Raw genomic sequence first — 25,115 nt, 5'->3', positions numbered from 1 at the left:
AGAATCTAATTTGTACTCGATTGTCACAATGTAATTTTACATCAATATTCAATTTACTAGTGATCACAGAAATGTTTATTGTGCACATATGAAAATACATGACTATTTAATTTTTTTTTACATAACATGATTGTTTAGAAATAGAACGTACATACATTAAAATATGTGCCCAAGTGAGTGCAGTCCCCATTTGACCAAGCAATGTTTGTGTGAGCGAACGTGTGCATGGAAATATAATTCCTAGAACGGACATCCACATTCAAGTCAATGGGTGGACTGGTGGCCATTTTGAGTGTGCCCAAGAGCGTGCAGTGAAATTGCAGTGGTCTGAGGGACTTATTTTCTAGGAATTATTCTTCTGTGGTCGTGTGTGTGGTCGGTCTCTATGCTAATACCCAGTGCTTCTGTGTGCAGAGAGTGGCAATGCCCTCAGAAGCGCACACGTACCCTCCAGGAGTAGTTGGTGAGGACCTTGTTCTTTTTCCTCACGATGCAGGTGTATGTGCCCTCGTTGATCGCATTGGCCACAATACTGATGTGGTCATCCTTTAGGGAGAGGTAGCCAGGGTGGGAGTACTCCAGAAGCTCTCCGTCCTTGTACCAGCTACGAAAACACAAGTACACCTAGCTTAGAAAAAACTTTCAGAGAGCGCATAATATCAGGATTGGGGTCAAATTCATTTCAATTGAATCTATTGTTGGTGGGATATCATGATTTGTTCGAAGTGATGTCGGGACTAAATAAGCCATACTCACTATACTTTGCCTTTCTTAGCTGCAATTTTCTTCCCACATCGGAAGGTGAGCTTCTTCCCCTCAGCCACCAGCTTATGTTTGGTCCGTTGGGGTGTGGGGGTGGGGGCCACAGTGGGGAATGGGAACTCTGAGGAGAGTTAGGAAACACAAGGCTAAAGGCTGAGATCCACTTCTGTATAAAGTCTTAACCAGACATGACTCGGTTTAGTATGGCTTTCATTTCGCAATGTTTACTCCAAAAAGTAAACTAAGAAGATTCCAGAAAATGCCGTCTTACTAATTGTATACCCTGATCTGAGTGGGAATTTAGGATTTAACTTCAAATTATCCCCCAAGATATAGGCACTCAAATTAAGCGTAATATCTACCTCCATGTTGTGCATCAAAAAAGTCACTGGAACCGGTCAGAAGCCATTTGTAGACGATGGACATTGTCTTTATAGTTAATTTAGGCCAGTGTGAACACGTGCCTCATGACCAGCTGGAAGTCTTTTTAAAAGACAGCCACTAGTTTGGGCTGCAAAAGTCCCAAATTGACCTTCCGTGTATCTAACCCTCAAGCCACAGTCTGAAATTCCAGTGGTTTGGAGTCACTCTGGAATTTTCCACAGCCGTACAACGTTTTCCAATCAACAATGAGGAACAGATTCGGAGCCAGGAATGGTATCCTCACTCCTCCACGTTCTCCCTTGTTACACGCAAAAATCGTGAAAACCCACAACAATGCCGGGGTGGAGGAGTCATAAACTGTGGAGGTTATGGGAATTCAAGCTGTCGAGGTGCCTCACTGACTTCTTTGCTCGCTTACTGTAAGGCAGACTGGGTCTCATCAGGAGGTAATTCTTTGTGAATGACTACTCCAGTGGCAAGTATCTAATCTGCTTTTAAATCAGGAGGGCTGCAAACCTTCATCATGGTTCTGCATGGCTGAACTTTGTTGGCTGCGTTTCGCTGCTTTGGCAAACGGTACTGAGCAATTCCTTGCACCAGTAGATTGAGAGTAATCTTTTTTCCTCTGCAATGCTGCACTTACCGTAACAGAAATCACAGCTGGAGGGGCAGTGCTTCTGCATGAGTTTGCGCTTACTGTCGCAATAGCCTTTCCGCGCCCAGGCTGGACAGATAAATAATCTATCCAAACATCCTACAGGAGAGGAGGAGAAGGAGTGGGGAGAGAGGGACAAGGGAGCAACTTTAGCAGCAGCAAAGACATTTGGGAAGACGATCTGGCTGCACATTTACAATAACTCACTTTATTATAAGAGGTTCGACAATACTAATTAATGCCACATTTACTTGTAGCAGGCAATGGTATTGCGTCTAAATTATTTGTGAAGCAGCTATGTAGTGCTCTTGTAGACTTAATGAATGATCTATAAAGCCAATATAAATTGGTTCTTTAAGGTTTAAAATGTGCTATGGTTTAAAAGTACCGATGGTTGTTTTGTGCTACAAATCAATGTAACACCATTGTTTCTCTCAGTCTGTAATACAGGGCTATTTGCTTGTGGGTGCTAGGCATACCGTAGAGTCGGTGCAGGCCCCACACCTCGTCCTGTGTGATGAGCTTGCGCCCCGTCAGAGTTGCATTCAGGTGCATGATGGCCTTAGGGTTCAGGGAGTGCATGAGGCCCAGGATGTGGCCGATCTCATGAGCCGCTACGTGGACCAAGTCTGTCAGCCACACCCCTGCACAAACACCACAACACAGTTAATTCTGTCTCAGCAATTTATTAAATGTTTTATTTAACCTTTAACGAGGCAAGTCAGTTAAGAACAAATTCTTATTTACAATGACGGCCTACCCCGGCCAAACCCAGACGACGCTGGGCCATTTGTGTGCCGCTCTATGGGACTCCCAACCACGGCCGGATGTGATGTAGCCTGGGGAGCATCCTAGATAGTCTAAAGTGGCTAAAGTCCTTTCCCTCTTCTTTTCCTCATCCACAGAAATACACTATATATACAAATGTATGTGGACATCCCTTCAAATTAATTGATTTCAGCCACACCCGTTGCTGACAGGTGTATAAAATCGAGCACACTGCCATGCAATCTCCATAGCCAAACATTGGCAGTAAAATGGCCCATAGTGAAGAGTTCAGTGACTTTCAATGTGGCACCGTCATAGGATAACACCTTTCCAACAAGTCAGTATTTCTGCCCTGCTAGACCTGCCCGTTCAACTGTAAGTGCTGTTATTGTGAAGTGGAAAAGTCTAGGAGCAACAACGACTCAGCCGCGAAGTGGTAGGCCACACAAGCTCACAGAACAGGAACGCTGAGTGCTGAAGTGCGTAGTTCGTAAAAATTGTCTGTCCTTGATTGCAACACTCACTACCGAGTTCCAAACTGCCTCTGGAAGCAACGTCAGCACAAGAACGGTTTGTCGGGAGCTTCATGAAATGGCTTTCCATGGCCGAGCAACTGCACACAAGCCTAAGATCATCATGCACATTACCAAGCGTCGTCTGGAGTGGTGTAAAGCCCACCGCCATTGAACTCTGGAGCAGTGGAAAGACGTTCTCTAGAGTGATGAATCACGCTTTACCATCTGTCCGATGGAAGGATCTGGGTTTGGCCGATTCCAGGGGAACACTACCTGCCCAAATGCATAGTGCCATCTGTAAAGTTTGGTGGAGGAGGAATAATGGTCTGCGTTTCTTTTTCATGGTTCGGGCTAGGCCCCTTAGTTCCAGTGAAGGGAAATCTTAACACTACAGCATACAATGACATAGTAGATGATTCTGTGCTTCCAACTTTGTGGCAACAGTTTGGGGAAGGCCCTTTCCTGTTTCAGCATGACAATGCCCCCATGCACAAAGCGAGGTCCATAAAGAAATGGTTTGTCAAGATCGGTGTGGAAGAACTTGACTGGCCTGCACAGAGTCCTGACTTCAACACCTTTGGGATGAATTGGAACACCAAGTGCGAGTCAGGCCTCATTGCCCAACATCAGTGCCCGACCTCATTAATGCTCGTGGCTGAATGGAAGCAAGTCCCCGCAGCTGTGTTCCAACATTTAGTGGAAAACATTCCAAGAAGAGTGGAGGCTGTTATAGTAGCAAAGGGGGGACCAACTTCATATTAATGTCCATAATATTGGAATTACATGGTCGACAATCAAGTGTCCACATACACTACATGACCAAAAGTATCTAAAGGAACTATACATATGGAAGCTAGTCCTGAGTTGGTTAACAACATATGGCTTTCACCTATACCTGTCTTTTCAGATCAGTGTCGATGAAGAAGACGATACTGAGATACAGTTGATTTAACAACAACGGCACAAGCTGCAAAGCTCTAAGCCAGGGATGGCAACTTTGATGGGGCTGGGGGCCACAAAAAGTCTACTCATTATAAAGGGCAATGGTTGGAAAGTAGAATAAGCTCATCACCGTGCACTTTCACCACCCTGTAGGCTAAACTGTGCACGATGTTCCATGTTGCAGTGGGAGGACCACACAACATACCATTGAGTGACTGCAAATTTACCTCGACGACATGGTATCAACATATAATTTCCACCATGACGAACAAACAAATTGTCGACATTTATAACATTTTAATGACACTTCCTGCTTCCATCACACTTGTGATTTTTTTCTTTTTTAAATAGCATTACTTTACTTTCATAAAAACTGTGGATTGAAACGTGGTTAGTGACAGTGGGGCAAAAAACATGAATTTGAAATGTTGTGATGGTTTTCTTGTGGTTTTATGTTTTGTTCAAACTGCCACACTCTCAGGGGTCAAATTCTCATGGAAGTGTACAGTTTGAGAGGCCACTGATCAACAAACATTTGGATTATTTGAACACAAGTGATGATTATAAATGTTGATATTTCTTTGTTCAGTAGTATACATTTGCTAATACAAGCCACACTAACCAAACCGGCTCCGCGTGTGCATCTGCGTGCTCATGTTGATTTTTATCCCCACCAGACAGCTGGTTTTACTGTGGTCCGAAACATAACGAAAAAGACATTACAGACAAAATACTTTACAATTTACATACAGTGCATGCGGAAAGTATTCAGACCTCTTGACTTTTTCCACATTCTGTTACGTTTCAGCCTTCTAAAATGTAGACGCCTCAAGCACTGAGATGCAGTGCCTTATACCGCTGCGCCACTCGGGAGTGTGTACATATTCATGTATGGGTTCTATGCCAGTTGTTGCAGTGTCATACAATGAATATTACATATTAACCTATGGAATATTGATATTTAATATGGATTATTACAATATTGATGTGTTTTTAACTGCTATTGCTGCTTAGAATAGCCTTGTAAATATGTCATTAACCAATTGGAGATAAAAATACAAATACAAAAAGAAGTTACTTCTGCTTTTGAGTTTATATTCAGTGCATTTGGGAAATGATTCAATCCCCTTGACTTTACTGGGACTGTGAAAAGGTTAAAATACCAAAACCAACTGTGAACCAACTATATTCATTTGGGGACAAGTCAAAACACACATGAAACACTCATGGACATTTAGCCAGCTTTCTGTTAATTCTTCCGGTGAGATAATTAGTGGGTTGTTATTTTACCTAACATGCATATGGTCATACAAAATTGTTTATTCTCTACTCCGACAATCAATTCACAGATAAAAAAGGGGAAACCTAGTTAGTTTTTAGTTTTTTAATAATCTCTCCTCGTTCATCCTTCATCTGCGGATTTTATATTGCGGTTGGCAACCAACTTTAAGGAGCATTACCACCACCAACTGGACCTTGTGCATCTTTCAGTCACCCACGTGGATATCTGCATGTTAAAACCAATGAGTAGTCAAGTGTCAACCAAGTTCTATTTTAGAGTCTGGCTATGCAGAAGCCCGCTGACGTACGCAAGCAGTTTGGATGAATAGATTGAATGTGTCTATTTATTTGACTAACCAAAGGGCCCCTGGTTCTAATTCGACCTTGATTACTACATGTTTAGATAGCTGGCCGCTAGACTAATTCGCCAATCTAAAATGTTTAGCTAACATGGGCTAATTGAGTGACCGACATAACAAAAGAAAAACAACCAAATTGATCTGAGGGCCTTCAAAAGGGCCAGTTGCCCATCCCTGCTCTAAACTCACAGTAACCAACAATCACACATTTAGGAACAGTATTACACGGTCTACTTTTCCAGCTTCAAGACATAATTACCAACTACAGTGTCTACTACAATGTATACTATTCAACCCAGTGCATCTGACAATAATTGAGCTGGACATCCTGCAAGTAGCTTTGGTGCTGAGTCCACAACAGCAGTTTACAAAAACTCAGAAAAAGGTACATGCCTTTTTTCCAGCTGAAACGCATGTTTCCCAGAATCCAATACTCATGGTCGTCAAAGTGGATCTCCCCCGTCGGGGGGAAGAAGGCGTGGGCCAGTTCGCCAGTAATGCCGTCAAAACAGTGGTGCAAGTAGGACTGCAGACAGTCTGTGTGGTTGATGGGGTAGAAGCCTGCCAAAAAGAGAGAGCTGTGCCTTAGTCAGAGCAGCCAAGAGGCAAAACACACCCTCTAGCCTTTTCAGCCTCTTTCTCATTCTACATACAGTCTAGGAGATGATGGATTTCAAAGGACAAACTTTTCAATCCCCCTGTGGATGACAGACATTTCTCACATTTGCACCAATAAATTATTTATGGAACAAGAGTCCCAGGCCGTGGTGCTCCCACTGAGACAGCTTCTGCATGATTTAGGGCACTTGAAAATTATTGCACATGCTTGAAGGTGCTCAAGACTCTTTCTCAGGCATCATTCACACTGGACATTATATAAATATACAGTAGAGGCAGATTTGTTCAATTCAAATGCTGATGGCATTTCAGACCTATTTCACTGTGTAGGCCTTCTACTAGAATATGACTATATGCCAGTCATAATGCCTGATATGCTTTAGGTACAGTATGTTTGTTGTGCCCCCACCTATCTTGATGTCTGCCTCCTGGTCAGCGGGAACCTCTCTAAAGCTGAAGGGTGAGACGTCACTCCACATAGTGAAGGCTTTGGCGATACCCCGACGAGTGTCACTGGCATTCATCAGGTTCCTTGGGAAAGAGAGCAGCCTGCACAGACACAATGTGATTATCTGGGGAAACAACTTGGCATATTACAACAGTTACAGTGGAAAGAAAACGTTTGTGAATTACCTGGATTTCTGAATAAATTGGTCATAAAATGTTATCTGATCTTCATCTAAGTCACAACAACAGACAAACAGTCTGTTTAAACTAATAACACAAACAATTATAATTTTTAATGTCTTTATTGAACACACCGTGTAAACATTCACAGTGCAGGTTGGAAAAAGTATGTGAACCCTTGGTTTTAATAAACTGGTTGACCCTCCTTTGGCAGCAATAACTTCAACCAAAAGTTTTCTGTAGTTCTGGATCAGACCTGCACAATGGTCAGGAGGAATTTTGGACCATTCCTCTTTACAAAACTGTTTCAGTTCCACAATACTCTTGGGATGTCTGGTGCTCTCTTGAGGTCATGCCACAGCATCTCACTCGGGTTGAGGTCAGGACTGACTTGGCCTCTCCAGAAGGCTTATTTTCCTCTGTTCAAGCCATTCTGTTGTTGATTTACTTCTGTCTTTGGGTTGTTGCATCACCTAACTTCTGTTGAGCTTCGATTGGCGGACAGATAGCCTCACATTCTCCTGCAAAATGTCTTTAATAAACTTGGGAAATCATTTTTCCGTTGATGATAGCAACCGGTCCAAGCCCTGAGGCAGCAAAGCAGCCCCAAACCATGACGCTCCCTCCACCATAGTCTACAGTTCGGATTAGGTTTTGATGTTGGTGTGCTGTGCCTATTTTTATCCACACATAGTGTTGTGTGTTCCTTCCAAACAACACAACGTTAGTTTCATCTGTCCACAGAATATTTTGCCAGTAGCGCTGTGGAACATCCAGGTGATCTTTTGCGAACTTCAGACGTGCAGCAATGTTTTTTTGGACAGCAGTGGCTTCTTCCGTGGCGTCCTCCCATGAACGGCATTCTTGTTTAGTGTTTTACGTATTGTAGACTCGTCAACAGAGATGTTAGCATATTCCAGAGATTTCAGTAAGTCTTTAGCTGATACTCTAAGATTCTTCTTAACCTCATTGAGCATTCTGTGCTGTGCTCTTGCAGTCATCTTTGCAGGATGGCCACTCCTAGAGAGACGAGTGCTGAAATTTCTCCATTTACAGACAATTTGTCTTCCGTGGAATGACATTTAGAGATACTTTTGTAACTCTTTCCAGCTTCATGCAAGGCAGCAATTCTTAATCTTAGGTCTTCTGAGATCTTATTTGTTCGAGGCATGGTTCACATCAGGCAAGGCTTTTTGTGAATAGCAAACTCAAAACATTTTATGGGGCAGGGCAGCTCTACCCAAAATCTCCAATCTCGTCTCATTGATTCGACTCCAGGTTAGTTGACTCCTGACTCCAATTAGCTTTTGGAGAAGTCATTAGACTAGAGGTTCACATACTTTTTCCAACCTAATGTTTAAATTATGTATTCAATATAGACAAGAAAAATACAATAATTTGTGTGTTATTAGTTTAAGCACACTGTGTTTGTCTATTGTTGGGACTTAGATGAAGATCAGATCTAAATTTATGTCAAATTTATGCAGAAATCGAGGTAATTCCAAAGGGTTTACATATTTTTTCTTGCCACTGTAAATCAATGGGCACTATCTCTAAGACAACTGTACCTCGTAAATACAGTTGAAGTCGGAAGTTTACATACACTTAGGTTGGAGTCATTAAAACTAGTTTTTCAACTCCAAAAATGTTTTGTTAACAAACTATCATTTTGGCAAGTCGGTTAGGACATCTACTTTGTGCATGACACAAGTCATTTTTCCAACAATTGTTTACAGACAGATTATTTCACTTATAACTCACTGTATCACAAGGAAAGAGACGTGTTCTATCCCCTAGAGATGAACGTACTTTGGTGCGAAAAGTGCAAATCAATCCCAGAACAAGAGCAAAGGACCCTGTGAAGATGCTGGAGGAAACAGGTACAAAAGTATCTATATCCACAGTAAAACGAGTCCTATATAGACATAACCTGAAAGGCAGCTCAGCAAGGAAGAAGCCACTGCTCCAAAACCGCCATAAAAAAAGCCAGACTATGGTTTGAAACTGCACACGGGGACAAAGATTGTACTTTTTGGAGAAATGTCCTCTGGTCTAATGAAACAAAAATCGAACTGTTTGGCCATAATAACCATCGTTGTGTTTGGAGGAAAAAGGGGGATGCTTGCAAGCTGAAGAACACCATCCAACCGGGAAGCACGGGGGTGGCAGCATCATGTTGTGGGGGTGCTTTGCTGCAGGACGGACTGGTGCTCTTCACAAAATTGATGGCATCATGAGGGAGGAAAATTATGTGGATATATTGAAGCAACATCTCAAGACGTCAGTCAGGAAGTTAAAGCTTGGTCACAAATGGGTCTTCCAAATGGACAATGACCCCAAACGTACTTCCAAAGTTGTGGCAAAATGGCTTAAGGACAACAAAGTCACGTTATTGGAGTGGCCATCACAAAGCCCTGACCTCAATCCTATAGAAAATTTGTGGGCAGAACTGAAAAAGCGTGTGCGAGCAAGAGGCCGATAAACCTGACTCAGTTACACCAGCTCTGTCTGGAGGAATGGGCCAAAATTCACCCAACTTATTGTGGGAAGTTTGTGGAAGGCTACCCAAAACGTCTGACCCAAGTTAAACAATCTAAAGGCAATACTACCAAATACTAATTGAGTGTATGTAAACTTCTGACCCACTGGGAATGTGATGAAAGAAATAAAAGCTGAAATAAATCATTCCCTCTACTATTATTCTGATATTTCACATTCTTAAAATAAAGTGGTGATCCTAACTGACCTAAGACAGGGAATTTTTACTAGGATTAAATGTCAGGAATTGTGAAAAACTGAGTTTAAATGTATTTGGCTAAGGTGTATGTAAACTTCCGACTTCAACTGTATGTCTGAAGTCAAATAAAACAGCATTTCCTTTTGTTTTTTTAGGCAGTAATCCTTTGGTTAGAAAGGAAGGAGTGAAAAAAAGCAATCTCCATACTTGTATGTGAGCTTGAACTTGTCCCATTTTAGTTTCTCGGGGGTGAAGGTGTAGCGCTTGTTCCTGGAGAGGTGGAGAACCTGCGAGTGAGCATCTTTACGAATCCCAATCATCAACACACCGGAGGTGTGAGCTTCTTCCTTGGGCAAAAAAATTGTAGATTAACCACCTGAGATTTGGGTCAACCAGTTAGGCGCGAGGGTAGGCGCAAGGATTTACAACCTACTGGACACAGATGTCACATCAGGGCCATGCACAGACTTTTTGGGGGTGGTGCTCAAGCAAAAAAAAAAAGGGAAATCCCCCCCCCTAAAAAATATTAACAACTGTGGTCACAGAATCGTTGAGCTATTACGACTTATTTAGTTAAATAGAAGCAATAGATGGCCACATCTTAATGGCTAATTAAATTAAACATAATTTACTTGAATTTAATGATGATGTATGGGCACTGGGTTCAGAACAAGAATTCAAAAACAGTTTACAAAGAAAATATATCAAGTATTAGAGCATGGAAGGTTAATGCACAGGTCGAGCCTCTGCACAGGTCGAGCCTTATCTGTGCATGTATCTGTAACACACTTCACCATCCAGATTTCATTTATATTTATGATCATGATCTGGATTCCTAGCTAACTAATTTGGGTTTCCAGACCTTTGTGGGAAAGTCATTTGTCAAATAATCAAAGGAGAATCTTTAAGGAAAGTGATGGATATGTTCTGTGTTAGCTGGGTTTTAAAATAAAATTATAACGTAGAGTGTTGTCTTTGTGTTTATAATAATCATTTCATTTTCATTTTACAGAATAATCTCAAAGTGCATAAAATACAAATGTTTTACCAAATAGAAGAACAAATATTGACACAACTAGACAGGGCAACTGACACAAAGAACACAGCTGAAACTACAAGGAACAAGGACAACAAGGAGCACAGCTATCAATAGAAAGCCTTCCTAAAGAGAAACGTTTTTAGGCCGGGAGGGCATTCCAGAGGCTGAAAGCCTGATCCCCCAAGGAACACATTTTTTACCAAACATGGGGTCATGGAGGAGCAGGCTATCATTTGACCTGAGGGTGCGGGTGGGGTTTTGGAGGGAGCTCAGTTCTTTGAGATAAGGAAGGGCATTGTCATGTATACACCGGAAAGTCAGCAGGAGGGGTTTGAATTCAATCCGGAATGAGTCGGGGAGCCAGTGCAGCGATATCAGGATGGGAAATGATAGTTATGAACTATCCATAGCTAGTACTTAGTGTTCTGTCACTGTTAGTGCTCTTATCTCCTGTCGATGGCTGCACTTACACAGGCAGCCCAATTGTGTTCTTTTTTTCACTAATCGGTCTTTCGACCAATCAAATCAGCTCTGCAAAATGTATTATGTCAGATTATTATGATGTGATTGACTTGACTTAGGAATGTCTGAACCTGACCAAATAACTAAGGAGAATATCAGTAACAACATGAGCTGGAAGATCAGAAGTATTCATGGAGGGAACTCGAGAAACTGGAAATACAAACATGAGGTGTTGTGGAGATCCTGAAGGAGTAAAAGATAGCCTAAGTAAAAGTAAGTGATAACACATGCATAACACCTTTATGAAACCAGTTACATAACAACTTTATACCTTTATATAACAGTGTTGCAGTATCATTAATAACAAACCTTATAACACATTTATTCAACATCATTTGTGAGAAGTTTTCAAAATAAAAGTCCCTTGAAATATATCTTTATTTATCTATTGTACAGTGGAAATGTATATTTTTACAGCCACAGTACCCAACCCTGTGACACACTTCATGTCACCGTCACTAACGGCTGGGAGCAGCACAGGGTAAGCGGTTAGTGACGGTTTGCATTGAGTATTTTGTATCCTCTCTTGTGATTTTTCAATGGTGCAGGACAGCCCTTAAGATTAATATTCTGTTATCGAATTAAGAACTTTTCTGTGACCGTATCCGGGAGAAAGCTAATTTGGAGTAAACCGAGTACCTGGCCTAAAGCAAGTTCTGGCCTGGAGTACCAATAATAAATGTAATGTTAGGCTTACAGCGTGTTCACTGCTACAGTAATGTAATGTTAGGCCTACAGCGTGTTCACTGCTACAGTGATGTAATGTTAGACCTTCAGCGTGTTCACTGCTACAGTAATGTAATGTTAGGCCTACAGCATGTTCTCTGCTACAGTAATGTAATGTTAGGCCTACAGCATGTTCTCTGCTACAGGAACGTAATGTTAGGCCTACAACGTGTTCACTGCTACAGTATTGTAATGTTAGGCCTACAGCATGTTCTCTGCTACAGTAATGTAATGTTAGGCCTACAGCATGTTCTCTGCTACAGTAATGCAATGTTAGGCCTACAGCGTATTCTCTGCTACAGTAATGTAATGTTAGGCCTACAGCATGTTCTCTGCTACAGTAATGTAATGTTAGGCCTACAGCATGTTCTCTGCTACAGTAATGTAATGTTAAGCCTACAGCATGTTCTCTGCTACAGTAATGTAATGTTCGGGCTAAGGCGTGTTCTCTGCTACAGTAATGTAATGTTAGGCCTACAGCGTATTCTCTGCTACAGTAATGTAATGTTAGGCCTACAGCATGTTCTCTGCTACAGTAATGTTAGGCCTACAGCGTATTCTCTGCTACAGTAATGTAATGTTAGGCCTACAGCGTATTCTCTGCTACAGTAATGTAATGTTAGGCCTACAGCATGTTCTCTGCTACAGTAATGTAATGTTAGGCCTACAGCGTATTCTCTGCTACAGTAATGTAATGTTAGGCCTACAGCGTATTCTCTGCTACAGTAATGTAATGTTCGGGCTAAGGCGTGTTCTCTGCTATAGTAATGTAATGTTAGGCCTACAGCGTATTCTCTGCTACAGTAATGTAATGTTCGGACTAAGGCGTGTTCTCTGCAAAAATAATGTAATGGTAGGCCTACAGCGTGTTCTCTGCTATAGTAATGTAATGTTAGGCCTACAGCGTATTCTCTGCTACAGTAATGTAATGTTCGGGCTAAGGCGTGTTCTCTGCTACAGTAATGTAATGTTCGGACTAAGGCGTGTTCTCTGCAAAAATAATGTAATGGTAGGCCTACAGCGCATTCTCTGCTACAGTAATGTAATGTTCGGACTAAGGCGTGTTCTCTGCTAAAATAATGTAATGGTAGGCCTACAGTTTTCTGCTGCAGTAACGTAATGTTAGGCCTACAGCGTGTTCACTGCTACAGTATTGTAATGTTAGGCCTACAGCATGTTCTCTGCTACAGTAATGTAATGTTAGGCCTACAGCATGTTCTCTGCTACAGTAATGCAATGTTAGGCCTACAGCGTATTCTCTGCTACAGTAATGTAATGTTAGGCCTACAGCATGTTCTCTGCTACAGTAATGTAATGTTAGGCCTACAGCATGTTCTCTGCTACAGTAATGTAATGTTAAGCCTACAGCATGTTCTCTGCTACAGTAATGTAATGTTCGGGCTAAGGCGTGTTCTCTGCTACAGTAATGTAATGTTAGGCCTACAGCGTATTCTCTGCTACAGTAATGTAATGTTAGGCCTACAGCATGTTCTCTGCTACAGTAATGTTAGGCCTACAGCGTATTCTCTGCTACAGTAATGTAATGTTAGGCCTACAGCGTATTCTCTGCTACAGTAATGTAATGTTAGGCCTACAGCATGTTCTCTGCTACAGTAATGTAATGTTAGGCCTACAGCGTATTCTCTGCTACAGTAATGTAATGTTAGGCCTACAGCGTATTCTCTGCTACAGTAATGTAATGTTCGGGCTAAGGCGTGTTCTCTGCTATAGTAATGTAATGTTAGGCCTACAGCGTATTCTCTGCTACAGTAATGTAATGTTCGGACTAAGGCGTGTTCTCTGCAAAAATAATGTAATGGTAGGCCTACAGCGTGTTCTCTGCTATAGTAATGTAATGTTAGGCCTACAGCGTATTCTCTGCTACAGTAATGTAATGTTCGGGCTAAGGCGTGTTCTCTGCTACAGTAATGTAATGTTCGGACTAAGGCGTGTTCTCTGCAAAAATAATGTAATGGTAGGCCTACAGCGCATTCTCTGCTACAGTAATGTAATGTTCGGACTAAGGCGTGTTCTCTGCTAAAATAATGTAATGGTAGGCCTACAGTTTTCTGCTGCCATAATGTAATGTTCGGCCTAAAGCGTGTTTTCTGGTACAATAATGTAATGTTCATCCTACAGTGTGTTTTCTGGTACAATAATGTAATGTTCATCCTACAGCGTTTTTTCTGGTACAATTATGTAATGTTAGGTCTACAGCATGTTTTCTGGTACAATAATGTAATGTTAGGTCTACAGCGTGTTTTCTGATACAATAATGTAATGTTAGGCCAACAGCATTTTTTCTGGTACAATAATGTAATGTTAGGTCTACAGCGTGTTTTCTGGTACAATAATGTAATGTTAGGCCTACAGCGTTTTTTCTGGTACAATTATGTAATGTTAGGCCAACAGCGTGTTTTCTGGTACAATAATGTAATGTTAGGTAATGTTCTATGGCTAAAATAAGCCAAAAATATGTGTTCTGATCCATTGTACAAATTTCATTGTACAAACTTCTGTTGTACAATGGATAAATAAAGATATATTTCAGTGTTACTTCGAGACTTTTAGTACCGTAATGAAAATGAACTTTTATTTTGAAAACTCTTTTGAGTGTCTTACTTATACCCCTTCAAGTAAAGTGTTACCAGGTCATGTCTGAACCTGTGTGTCCGTAACTTCGTACTGTAATCTACTAAGACTGTTAGTTGAACTGACAGTTGTGATTTATGGTATTCATTTATACAGTATTGATAGGTATCAATCTCATGTTCAAAATCAAAACAAGAAACAGTTCCGTGCTGCAAGAGTTCTGGCTTGACTTGACCAGCTGAGGATATTAATCTCTATTGTAATTCTGCAGTTACTACAGCACATAACTTCAGGTTATTACTCCAATGCCTTGCATGTGAATGCTAGGCATTACTTTTTCATGCGAGGGCATTCCATCTTGTGGAAAAAGAAAGTGGTCAGCAGTAAAACTGCTTTCCAAACTTTAAGTATGATACATTTTGCAGATACAGTATGTCTGATGTCCCTTTGGAGGAGGACAAATAAGACTCTCCCAATAATAACACCTGGATTCTACTCTTGTTTTACAGCCTTGAAAGAGGCCAGCTTGGTGTTTTCTATTTCAGAGCCGTTAGAAATATTTTGTGACTATGTTGTTATTACATAATAGTAATAGAACGTAAAATATACAGTTAAAGTATACACTGTCTGACTGATTATCCAAATCACTTTAGGTGACTTTGTGACAGGTGACTTTTATGACAAGTGAATAAGCTCATTTAGCCTATCGACAGCTCTACTCAACAAACACCTTACCATCAACGATAAGGTATTGGACCAACACGACCTGACCTCGTTGCATTGTTTATATACAATATTTTCAAACTTACATACAAATACAGTGGAAATAGAACCTAAAGAATTGGCTATTTGATAAATCAGAATCTATACTGGTAAAATATCTGTATGAAAAGGAAACATTTCTTCAGAGAGAAATTATGTAAACACTAAGCATTCCTTCAAGATTTCCAATGTTCCTTAATCCTCGGGAGAACAAGAGCTTTGCCAAGAGCTGAGGACTATACTCCCAGACTAACAGCAGAGGAGCCCTGCAAAAGACTGAAGACTTCCTGACACACTGATAACGGAGTCAAGGAAACATACACTACAAAAGAAGAGGACATAGCCTACAAGCTGGAGCAGGCATTGCACTTAAGTTGGAGTAACTTGAGATATGTCCATGTAGCCTGGCCCTAAATCATGATTACTTGAAGCTACAGTACATGTTGTTCTAAGGCAAGCTGTACCCTTGTCAAACTGCTACGCCATTTATTCCTGGGGAAAACAACTAAAAATGGACACAGAATTTATGAATAATAGTAGACACTTTTAGAATAGCTAACTTGGTATAAGGGATGGTAAAGACTTCAGCCAGATCAAACAATGTTTATAATAGCTACAATACAATAAGAATTGTTGTTGCTCATACAAGCAAGTCAGGCTCTTTGTCACGATCGTCGTCAGGGTGGAAATGACCGTACCAAGGTGAAGCATGGTGAGCGTACATTTATTTTATTTATGAATGTCGCCAACAAAAACAAGAAACAACAAAACGAACGTGAAGCTTACGAGGGCTATACAGGCCACTAACAAAGTCAACTACCCACAACTAAGGTGGCAAAACAGGCTGCCTAAGTATGATTCCCAATCAGAGACAACGATAAACACAGAAACAGAAAACATAGAATGCCCACCCCACATCACACCCCAACCTAACCAAATAGAGAAATAAAACGGCTCTCTAAGGTCAGGGTGTGACACTCTTGTGATTGTCACACCCTGATCTGTTTCACCTGTCTTTGTGATTGTCTGCACTCCCATTCAGGTGTCGCCCATCTTCCCCATTATCCCCTGTGTATTTATACCGGTGTTCTCTGTTTGTCTGTTGCCAGTTCGTCTTGTTTGTCAAGTCAACCAGCATTTATTGAATCCGCTCCTGCTTTCCCCCATCACTCTTTTCTCATCCTCCTGGTTTTGACACTTGCCTGTCCTGACCCCGCCCGCCTGACCACTCTGCCTGCCCCTGACCCTGAGCCTGCCTGCCGTCCTGTACCTTTGCCCCTGTTGCTGTAATAAACATTGTTACTTCGACGCGGTCTGCATCTGGATATTACCTTATCCTGATAGTGATGATATGTCTATTTTAAAGGAAATTACATCCCACTGGGCACAGACATCAATTCAACGTCTATTCCATGTTGGCTCATTGTAATATCCTATGTATCTTGGAAACTTGTCTGAAAAAGGATAGATAATATTCTAATTTTTCTATGCATTGGCAGGACAGAACAGCAAGAAAATGCTCATCTAGAGACGGCACTCTTAGTGGCAAGGGATTTTAATGAGAAGCATTCAAAGCTCTCCCTTGCCCTCCATTTGTAACGATGTGCACTGAGAGTCGGGAAGCAAGTTCAGGGAGTGAGTGTTTTAATAAAATAAATGGAACATAATACAAAACAACAATGGCGCCTGGGGAAGGAACCAAAGGGAGTGACATATATAGGGCAAATAATCAAGGAGGTGATGGAGTCCAGGTGAGTCTGATGACACGCAGGTGAACGTAACGATGTGCGCCATAACGAGCAGCCTGGTGCGCTAGAGGCCGTAGAGGGAGCACACGTGACGCAATTTGGCAAATTTGACCATAACTCTATCCTCCTGATTCCTGCTTACAAGCCAAAACTCAAAGAAATACCAGTGACGCGCTCAATACGGAAGTGGTCTGATGAAGCAGATGCTAAACTACAGGACTGTTTCGCTAGCACAGACTGGAATATGTTCTGGGACTCATCCGAATATGTTCTGGGACTCATCCGTTCTCTGACTAATCCGCATTGAGGAGTATACCACATCAGTCTCCGGATTCATTAATAAGTGCCATGACGACATCATCCCCACAGTGACCATGCGTGCATATCCCAACCAGAAACCATGGATTTACAGGCAACATTCACACTGACCTGCTAGAGCTGATGTTTTCAAAGAGAGGGACTCTAACCCGGACTCTTATAAGAAATCCAGCTATGCCCTCTGACGAACCATCAAACAGGCAACGCATCAATACAGGACTAAGATCGAAACCTACAACTTTGGATCTGATGCTCGTCGAATGTGGCAGGGCTTGCAAACTATCACAGATTACTAAGGGAAACCCAGCCACGAGCTGCCCAGTGACGTGAGCCTACCAGACGAGCAAAATGCCTTTTATGCTCGCTTTGAGACAAGCAACGCTGAATCATGCATGACAGTGCCAGCTGTTCCAGACGACTGTGTGATCACGCTCTCTGTAGCCAGTGTCGGTAAGACCTTTAAACAGGTTCAAATTCACAAGGCCGCAGGGCCAGACAGATTACCAGGATGCATACTCAGAGTATGCGTTGAACAGCTGGCAAGTGTTTTCACTGACATTTTTAACCTCTCCCTGATTAAGTCTGCAATACCTACATGTTTCAAGCAGACCACAATAGTCCCTGTGTCCAAGAACACTAAGGTAACCTGTATAAATTACTATTGCCCCATAGCACTCACATCTGTAGCCATGAAATGCTTCGAAAGGCTGGGCTCACATCAACACCATCATCCCAGACACCCTGGACCTACTCCAATTTGCATACCACCCCAACAGATCCACAGATAACAGCATTTATATTACACTCCACACTGCCCTCCCACTTGAACAAAAGGAACACCGACATGAGAATGCTGTTCATTGACTACAGCTCAGCGTTCAACACCATAGTGCCCTCCAATCTCATCACTAAGCTAAGGACCCTGGGACTTCCTGAAGGGATGCCCCCAGGTGGTGAGGGTAGGCAATAACACATCCACCACGCTTACCCTCAACACAGGGGCCCCTCAAGGGTGCATGCTTAGTCCCCTCCTGCACTCCCTGTTCACCCACGACTGCGTGGCCGTACACGACTCCAACACCATCATTAAGTTTGCAGACAACATGATGGTGGTAGGCCTGATCACTGACGACGATGAGACAAACATCAGGGAGGAGGTAAGAGACCTGGCTGTGTGGTGCCAGGACAACAACCTCTCCCTCAAAGTGATCAAGACAAAAGAGATGATTGTGGATTACAGGAAAAGAAGGACCGAGCACGCACCCATTCTCATCGACGGGGCTGCAGTGGAGCAGGTTGAGAGCTTCAAGTTCCTTGGTGTCCACATCACCAACAAACTATCATGGTCCAAACACACTAAGACAGTCGTGAAGAGGGTACGACAAAGGCTATTCCCCCCCAGGAGAAGGAAAGATTTGGCAATGGTCGTCAGATCCTCAAAAGGTTCTACAGCTGCACCATTGAGAGCATGGCTGCATCACTGCCTAGTATGGCAACTGCTCGGCCTCTGACCGCAAGGCACTACAGAGGGTAGTGCGTACGGCACAGTACATAACTGGGGCCAAGCCTCCCACCATCCAGGACCTCTATACCAGACGGTGTCACAGGAAGGCCCTAAAAATTGTCAAAGACTCCAGCAACCCTAGTCATAGACTGTTCTCTATGCTACTGCATGGCAAGCGGTACTGGAGCGCCAAGTCTAGGTCCAAAAGGCTTCTTAAAAGCTTCTACCTTCTGAACAGCTAATCAAAGGGCTACCCAGACCACACTGTTTTGTGCTCTCTGTTTATTATTTATGCATGGTCACTTTAACTCTATCTACATGTACATATTACCTCAATTACCTCAACTAACCGGTGCCCCCGCACATTGACTCTGTACTGGTGCCCCCTGTATATAGTCTTGCTATTGCTATTATTGTTTGACTGCTGCTGTTTAATTATTTGTTACTTTTATTGATTCATTTTTTTTACTTATCTATTTTTTACTTAACATGTTTTTCTTAAATTCTTAAAGCCTTGTTGGTTAAGGGCTAAGGGATTGTAAGTAAGCATTTCAATGTAAGGTCTACAGACCTGTTGTATTCAAATAAAAATATGATTTGATTTGTCTTAGGTCTCTCTTTATGTAGTTTGTGGTGTCTCTCTTGTCGTGATGTGTGTTTTGTCCTACATTTAAATGTTTTATCCCAGCCCCCATCCCCGCAGAAAACCTTTTGCCTCTTGGAAGGCCATCATTGTAAATAAGAATTTGTTCTTAACTGACTTGTCTAATTAAATAAAGGTTAAATCAAATTTAAAAAATACAAAAGTGCCATCCAGGACCTCTATACCAGGCGATGTCAGAGGAAGGCCCTAAACATTTTAGAAGACTCCAGCTCTACACAAGCTTACAAACAATTACAATGGCAAAGTCACAATAATGGCTTCAGATCAAAGTCTACATTGAGACCGAAGGGCGCAAGGGTCTTTAAGTTAAAGATCCAGGCAGCCTCTCGTTTTAACAATAAATTATTAAGGTCACCCTCTCTCCTAGGGAGGGTGACATGTTCAATGCCAATATGACGAAATCAAGTGGCCTGCCTCCAAGAAGTGGGTTCGCAACTGGATAAGTAAAGTTTTTACACCTAATGGTGCTACGATGCTCTGAGATACGTACTTTAATTTGCGCTTTGTTTTACCTACATCATTTTTACCACAAGAACAAGTTATAAGATAAATAACTGCCTTAGTGGAGCACGTAATAACACCTTTGATTGGGATTACGTAAAATTCTGGCAAATTAGTTCGCAACGAGCCAGGCGGCCCAAACTGTTGCATATACCCTGACTCTGTTGCAAGAGAAGTGACACATTTTCTCTAGTTAAAAGAAAATCATGTTAGCAGACAATATTAACAAAATATGCAGGTTTAAAAAGATATACTTCTGTATTGATTTTAAGAAAGGCATTGATGTGTAAAAAAAAATATAATAATAATAAAAATCGGCCAAATCGGTGTCCAAAAATACCGATTTCCGATTGTTACGTAAACTTGAAATCGGCCCTAATTAATCTACTTTGTATATATCCAAGTTATCTTTACTCATTGTGTAGCTAGTATTACTTTTATTATTATGTGTTTCAATTTTCTATTATTTCTCTATTTTCTTTCTCTCTGCATTGTTGTTGGACCAGAAGTAAGCATTTTACGGTTAGTCTACACCTGTTGTTTACCAAGCATGTGAAGAATAACATTTTATTTTATTTGAAATGACGTGGAAACAACGTTGATTCAACAAGTGTGTGCCCAGTTGGATGAAACCATCCATTCCATATTCAAATCCATAATTGATTTTTGTCATTTATATGAATATTTTCCACTAACTGCAGTGGATAGGTAGCCTATTTTGAAGGCCTACAATTTTATTGCACCATCAAAATTGGAATTCCTCCAATTATTGAATTGGAAAAGGCTACATTATCTCGTGCATAATTAATGATTATGAAAAGGCATTTAGATTTATATCTGATGAAGTCATAGTGGGCTACAGTTCTTTACCGTCTAACGAAAAATGTGCTTAATATTACAATGACATTATTTTATTTAAAAGTTACTGTTGTCCAACAGCTGTCACAAAGCATATATCTTGGTAGACACAGATGTTTTTTTCAAATGAAATGATTGTTTTGGTCCTAAATGGTTTTCAACATCCAAAGTCTTGATCATAACTTATTCCGGCAATGTGGTTCTCTTAACCTGTCCAGTATACAAACTGAATGAACCGGTGCGATAGGAGGTATGCCGTTAGAAAGTGGAATTGTCACACCATACCTCTATTCTCCAGGTGGGAAATGCTGTGGTTTCTTGCATCCCTGCGAACAGAACCCCAAGCACCGTCACAGCAAGCAAAGGAGCACTGACATCGCCTCTTTGTAAACTTCTGAACGTCTGACACACCATCGTTGCGATATCACCTTCCAGAAAAATTCCCTCAACAAAGACAGACCAGTCAATTTCACCACCATCTATCCCCATGGATATCAATGGCCATCCATTGCATCCTTTTATTTGAACACAATATTTTCAATTGAGGATAACCGTGGCAAGCACAGTCCAGCGGAATGGGTTGTGGAATCCTTTGTCACCCACCGCCAGCTCAAAGCTACATCAAAAAGTCTGCAGCTATACAACCCTCCGGCGCAGCGCTATTCCGCACTGTCCGCCAATGGTTTCACATTACTTTAAATGAAAGTCAGAGCTTGACAAGTTTAAATGGAAAGGAAACCAGCTGCATGTATTCGACAATCTCAAAACTATTTTGAGGAATCAATTATTTTTGACTGCTTATTAATAAAGTTCATAAAAGATTAGGGGGGAAAAAATCTCAGTCTTTGCAGGTCTCTCATTTTAGCTGAGGTTTGCGCATATTTGTTTTATTTATTTAACTAGACAAGTCAGTTAAGAACACATTCTTATTTACAATGACGGTCTACCGGGGAACAGTGTGTTAGAGTGTTGGGCCAGTAAAGTTACTGGATTGAATCCCCGAGCTGACAAAGTACAAATCTGTGGTTCTGCCCCTCAACAAGGCAGTTAACCACTAAGCTACCTTCCACCCCATATAACAATATTAGGTTGACTTTGATTTATATAATACCTATTAATTCAAATTTAATTGGCCCAACTATTTTATAATTATATAGGAAAACAGGCTGTTGCCTAATGTAAGTAAAACATATTTTTCAAATGTTATTTTCATTGTAGTAGGCTAGTTGTAGTTACCTGCATCAAATAGATGGTGAGCTATGATGATAAGCATACATTCTGCAGAACTGTGTAAACCGCAAAGGTTGTATCCTAGTTTACATCAAATAAGTGCGTGTGTGAAGGGCCAAAACACGCAATTTGAGTCTGGTGTGCATTCGTAGTCGGCAACGTTCGAAAACTATTGAAACAAACATGTACATACAAATGTTTTTGGAGACGTGTAGGTGAGTGGGTATAATATTTACCCATGCTGGTCTGAGTTCGCTCTTTAACAAATTCGGGTGGGATAGGGAGAGATCGAGCTGACCCTAGATCTGTCTCTACCCTATGGCAAATTTTTCACGGGGCTGTTTTGACCCACCACCAAAGAACCAATAATGTAATTCCTGCCTTAGTATTTGTAATATATGAGTTGGTGCGAGTGTGATAATGAGCGATACTTTTTATAAAAAATATTTTGAGAAATATATATTTTAATTCATCTTGTGAAAAGGGGTATTGGACATGTCAGCGTCACAAGACGCGGAACTCAGATGACATTGGAATGCGTTTCCAACGATGCCTATTTATACTGCACTTTGGTTGGACAAAATGGCGTCCGTCAGGGTTAACTGTGATCAGCCAGTGAAATATCCTCAAAATTGACACGTAGCAGGCTTGCCAACGGAGCAGGGTCAGCCCTGTAGTTATGTAGCGGTCACAGAAAGATGTTGTGGTGGTGTGAAATAGTTTATGAGAGAAAGGATACATAAAACAGGTAATATCCGGTGTCGAACATTTCATTTCTCCCTGGCTATTGGCTAACTAGCTAATTAGCACACTGGCTAGTTTGCTTTTAGCTTTAATCCTTTAATCTCTGTAGCTAGTTAGTTGACTATCCAGCCCCCTAGTGCAATGCTCTGAAGGCACATTTTACGAGGTTGTAGGAAGCAAGCAATGTGGCCATCCAACAGGTGTTTTTGTACAATTTACAAGATTGTGCATTGAAATACAGCTGGTCCAGCTAACATATTTCTAGCTACTGTTAGTCAGGATGGAAGTACTGGAAATTAAACAGACTTGTTGCCTCGTCCTAGCATGTAGTAGCGAGCTTTAATCCTGCTCAACAACAATTTATTTTTCCTGTTGCATGCTCTTGGAACCCTTCAATGATGGACAATATAATAACTGATTCTTACTGTTTTTAAATTAATTTCAGAGCCTTGATTCTGTTGCACTTAATCCTTACATGGGATGTTCACTGTATGTAAATTAAGTTATATGTGTGACCTCTAACTCCGTTTCAGGTTTACTATCCATTTATTTATGATTGTTGCTGGCACTACTGTGGACCTTGGCAGCGGTATGGCTGTGGGGCAGAAAACAAGCCGCGCGGAGACATTTGTTTTGGCTGGATCGAATGGACATGAGACAAGGCATTCTGGTTTGAATGACATTGTGCGGAACCACACCTCTGACCAGCAAAGGTCAGGGATGGCCAGAGTTTCGTCCGACATGAGGAACAAGTGTGCTGCTTATGTGCTGGCCTTGCGGCCGTGGAGTTTCAGCGCCTCTCTCACACCGGTGGCGCTGGGCAGTGCCCTGGCCTACAAGCTGGAGGGCTCGGTGGACTTGGTCATCCTCATGGTGTGTGCCATAGCTGTGCTGGTGGTGCATGGGGCAGGGAACCTGGTTAACACCTACTATGACTTCTCCAAAGGGATCGACCACAAGAAGAGTGATGATAGGACTCTTGTGGATGAGATCTTGGCACCGCAGGATGTTGTCATGTTTGGAGCGCTGCTCTACTCTCTGGGCTGCTTGTGTGCCACACTGCTCTACTTTCTCTCCACATTGAGGATGGAACATCTGGCCCTTATTTATTTTGGAGGGCTCTCAAGTTCTTTCCTGTACACGGGAGGTGAGCGAACCATTAACCTGTTTTTTTTTAAGATGTACTGACATTTAATTTATATATTTTTATCAATACTAACCACACACACACTAATATCCAGATACTTATCTTCCTTGTCCTGTTTTCAGGCATTGGTCTTAAGTATGTGGCCCTGGGGGATGTGGTGATCCTGATCACATTTGGCCCTCTGGCAGTCATGTTTGCCCACGCCGTGCAGGTGGGCTACCTGTCAGTCCTGCCCTTGGTCTACGCCGTCCCCCTGGCCCTCAACACGGAGGCCATTCTACACAGCAACAACACCAGAGACATGGACTCTGACAAACAGGCAGGCATCGTCACTCTGGCCATCCTCATCGGGCCCACGCTGTCCTACATCCTCTTCAACCTCCTGCTGTTTTTCCCTTACGTGCTCTTCTGCATCCTGGCCACCCACTACACCATCAGCATGGCCCTGCCCCTGCTCACGCTGCCCATGGCCTTCCCCCTGGAGAGGCAGTTCCGCAGCCAGTGCTATTCCAAGATCCCCCAAAAGACAGCTAAGCTCAACCTCCTGATGGGACTTTTCTATGTCTTTGGGATCATTCTGGCACCTCAAGGCAGCTTACCGCTACTGTGAATCCAATTGTAGATTACATTTTTTTTTATAGCTTTAAAAAAAAAAATAGTCTAGTTGATGTACATCTTTGTATTTATGATTATCTTGATTTCAAAGGCTTTAATGTGTTGTTTAGTTTATACATTGAGAAACAGACCGTTTAATAATTTTTCTTTAATACTGACAGATATAACCAGATGTGTAATTGTTCCAGTATTTTGCACAAGAGTTCTGTGTATCGGTTGAAGTCTGAGATGGGTTCAGAATCATTTGGTATAAGACCACAGTAAGAGAAGACGTTTGAAGTCCCTATGCCTCATGAGGACAGACGTGGAAGAAACAGTTGCATCGGGTCCTTTTGCTACCGGTGATGCAATTGTTCAAAATGTCAATAAACCAAATCTATACCTTTTCATCTCTACATTTAAATTAAATGTCTTATTTTAGGACCATAGATTTTATATATTCTTCAGGTTGAGGTTAAAATGATCAACAGAAATGTTATGTTTTCAGAAATGAGACG

General features: G+C 41.7%; 2 protein-coding genes across 7 annotated transcripts; one reads left to right on the top strand and one right to left on the bottom strand.

Annotated features, from left to right (window-relative positions):
- Nucleotides 1–52: 52 nt before the first annotated feature.
- Nucleotides 53–22,367, bottom strand: LOC110532383 (matrix metalloproteinase-23). Of its 4 annotated transcripts, none has more exons than XM_090184756.1 (8): nt 22,349–22,367; nt 9,856–9,991; nt 6,694–6,833; nt 6,060–6,227; nt 2,281–2,445; nt 1,790–1,900; nt 757–883; nt 53–604 (listed from the first exon to the last, which is right to left on the bottom strand). In XM_090184756.1, the coding sequence occupies exons 1-8, from the start codon at nt 22,350–22,352 to the stop codon at nt 430–432; spliced, it is 1,026 nt and encodes a 341-aa protein (XP_090040882.1). In that variant the 5' UTR covers nt 22,353–22,367; the 3' UTR covers nt 53–429. The 4 variants fall into 4 exon arrangements, with proteins under 4 accessions (XP_090040882.1, XP_021471921.1, XP_021471922.1 ...); XM_021616246.3 differs by lacking the exon at nt 22,349–22,367 and adding an exon at nt 21,168–21,783 and having other exon boundaries at nt 9,856–9,995; XM_021616247.3 differs by lacking the exon at nt 22,349–22,367 and adding an exon at nt 21,168–21,583.
- On the top strand, nt 11,291–25,021 carry LOC110532380 (ubiA prenyltransferase domain-containing protein 1). 3 transcript variants are annotated; one of them, XM_090184759.1, is made up of 3 exons: nt 11,291–11,422; nt 23,390–24,003; nt 24,126–25,021. In XM_090184759.1, the coding sequence occupies exons 2-3, from the start codon at nt 23,409–23,411 to the stop codon at nt 24,611–24,613; spliced, it is 1,083 nt and encodes a 360-aa protein (XP_090040885.1). In that variant the 5' UTR covers nt 11,291–11,422; nt 23,390–23,408; the 3' UTR covers nt 24,614–25,021. The 3 variants fall into 3 exon arrangements, with proteins under 3 accessions (XP_090040885.1, XP_021471909.1, XP_090040884.1); XM_021616234.3 differs by lacking the exon at nt 11,291–11,422 and adding an exon at nt 22,764–22,860; XM_090184758.1 differs by lacking the exon at nt 11,291–11,422 and adding an exon at nt 22,903–23,056.
- The last annotated feature ends 94 nt before the right edge of the window (nt 25,022–25,115 follow it).

Source organism: Oncorhynchus mykiss, chromosome 9, assembly GCF_057628025.1.
Source record: "Oncorhynchus mykiss isolate SJ-2025 chromosome 9, ASM5762802v1, whole genome shotgun sequence".
NCBI lineage: Eukaryota > Metazoa > Chordata > Actinopteri > Salmoniformes > Salmonidae > Oncorhynchus > Oncorhynchus mykiss.
Note: the sequence above shows the minus strand (reverse complement) of the source record. Positions and strands in the feature narration are given on the sequence as shown.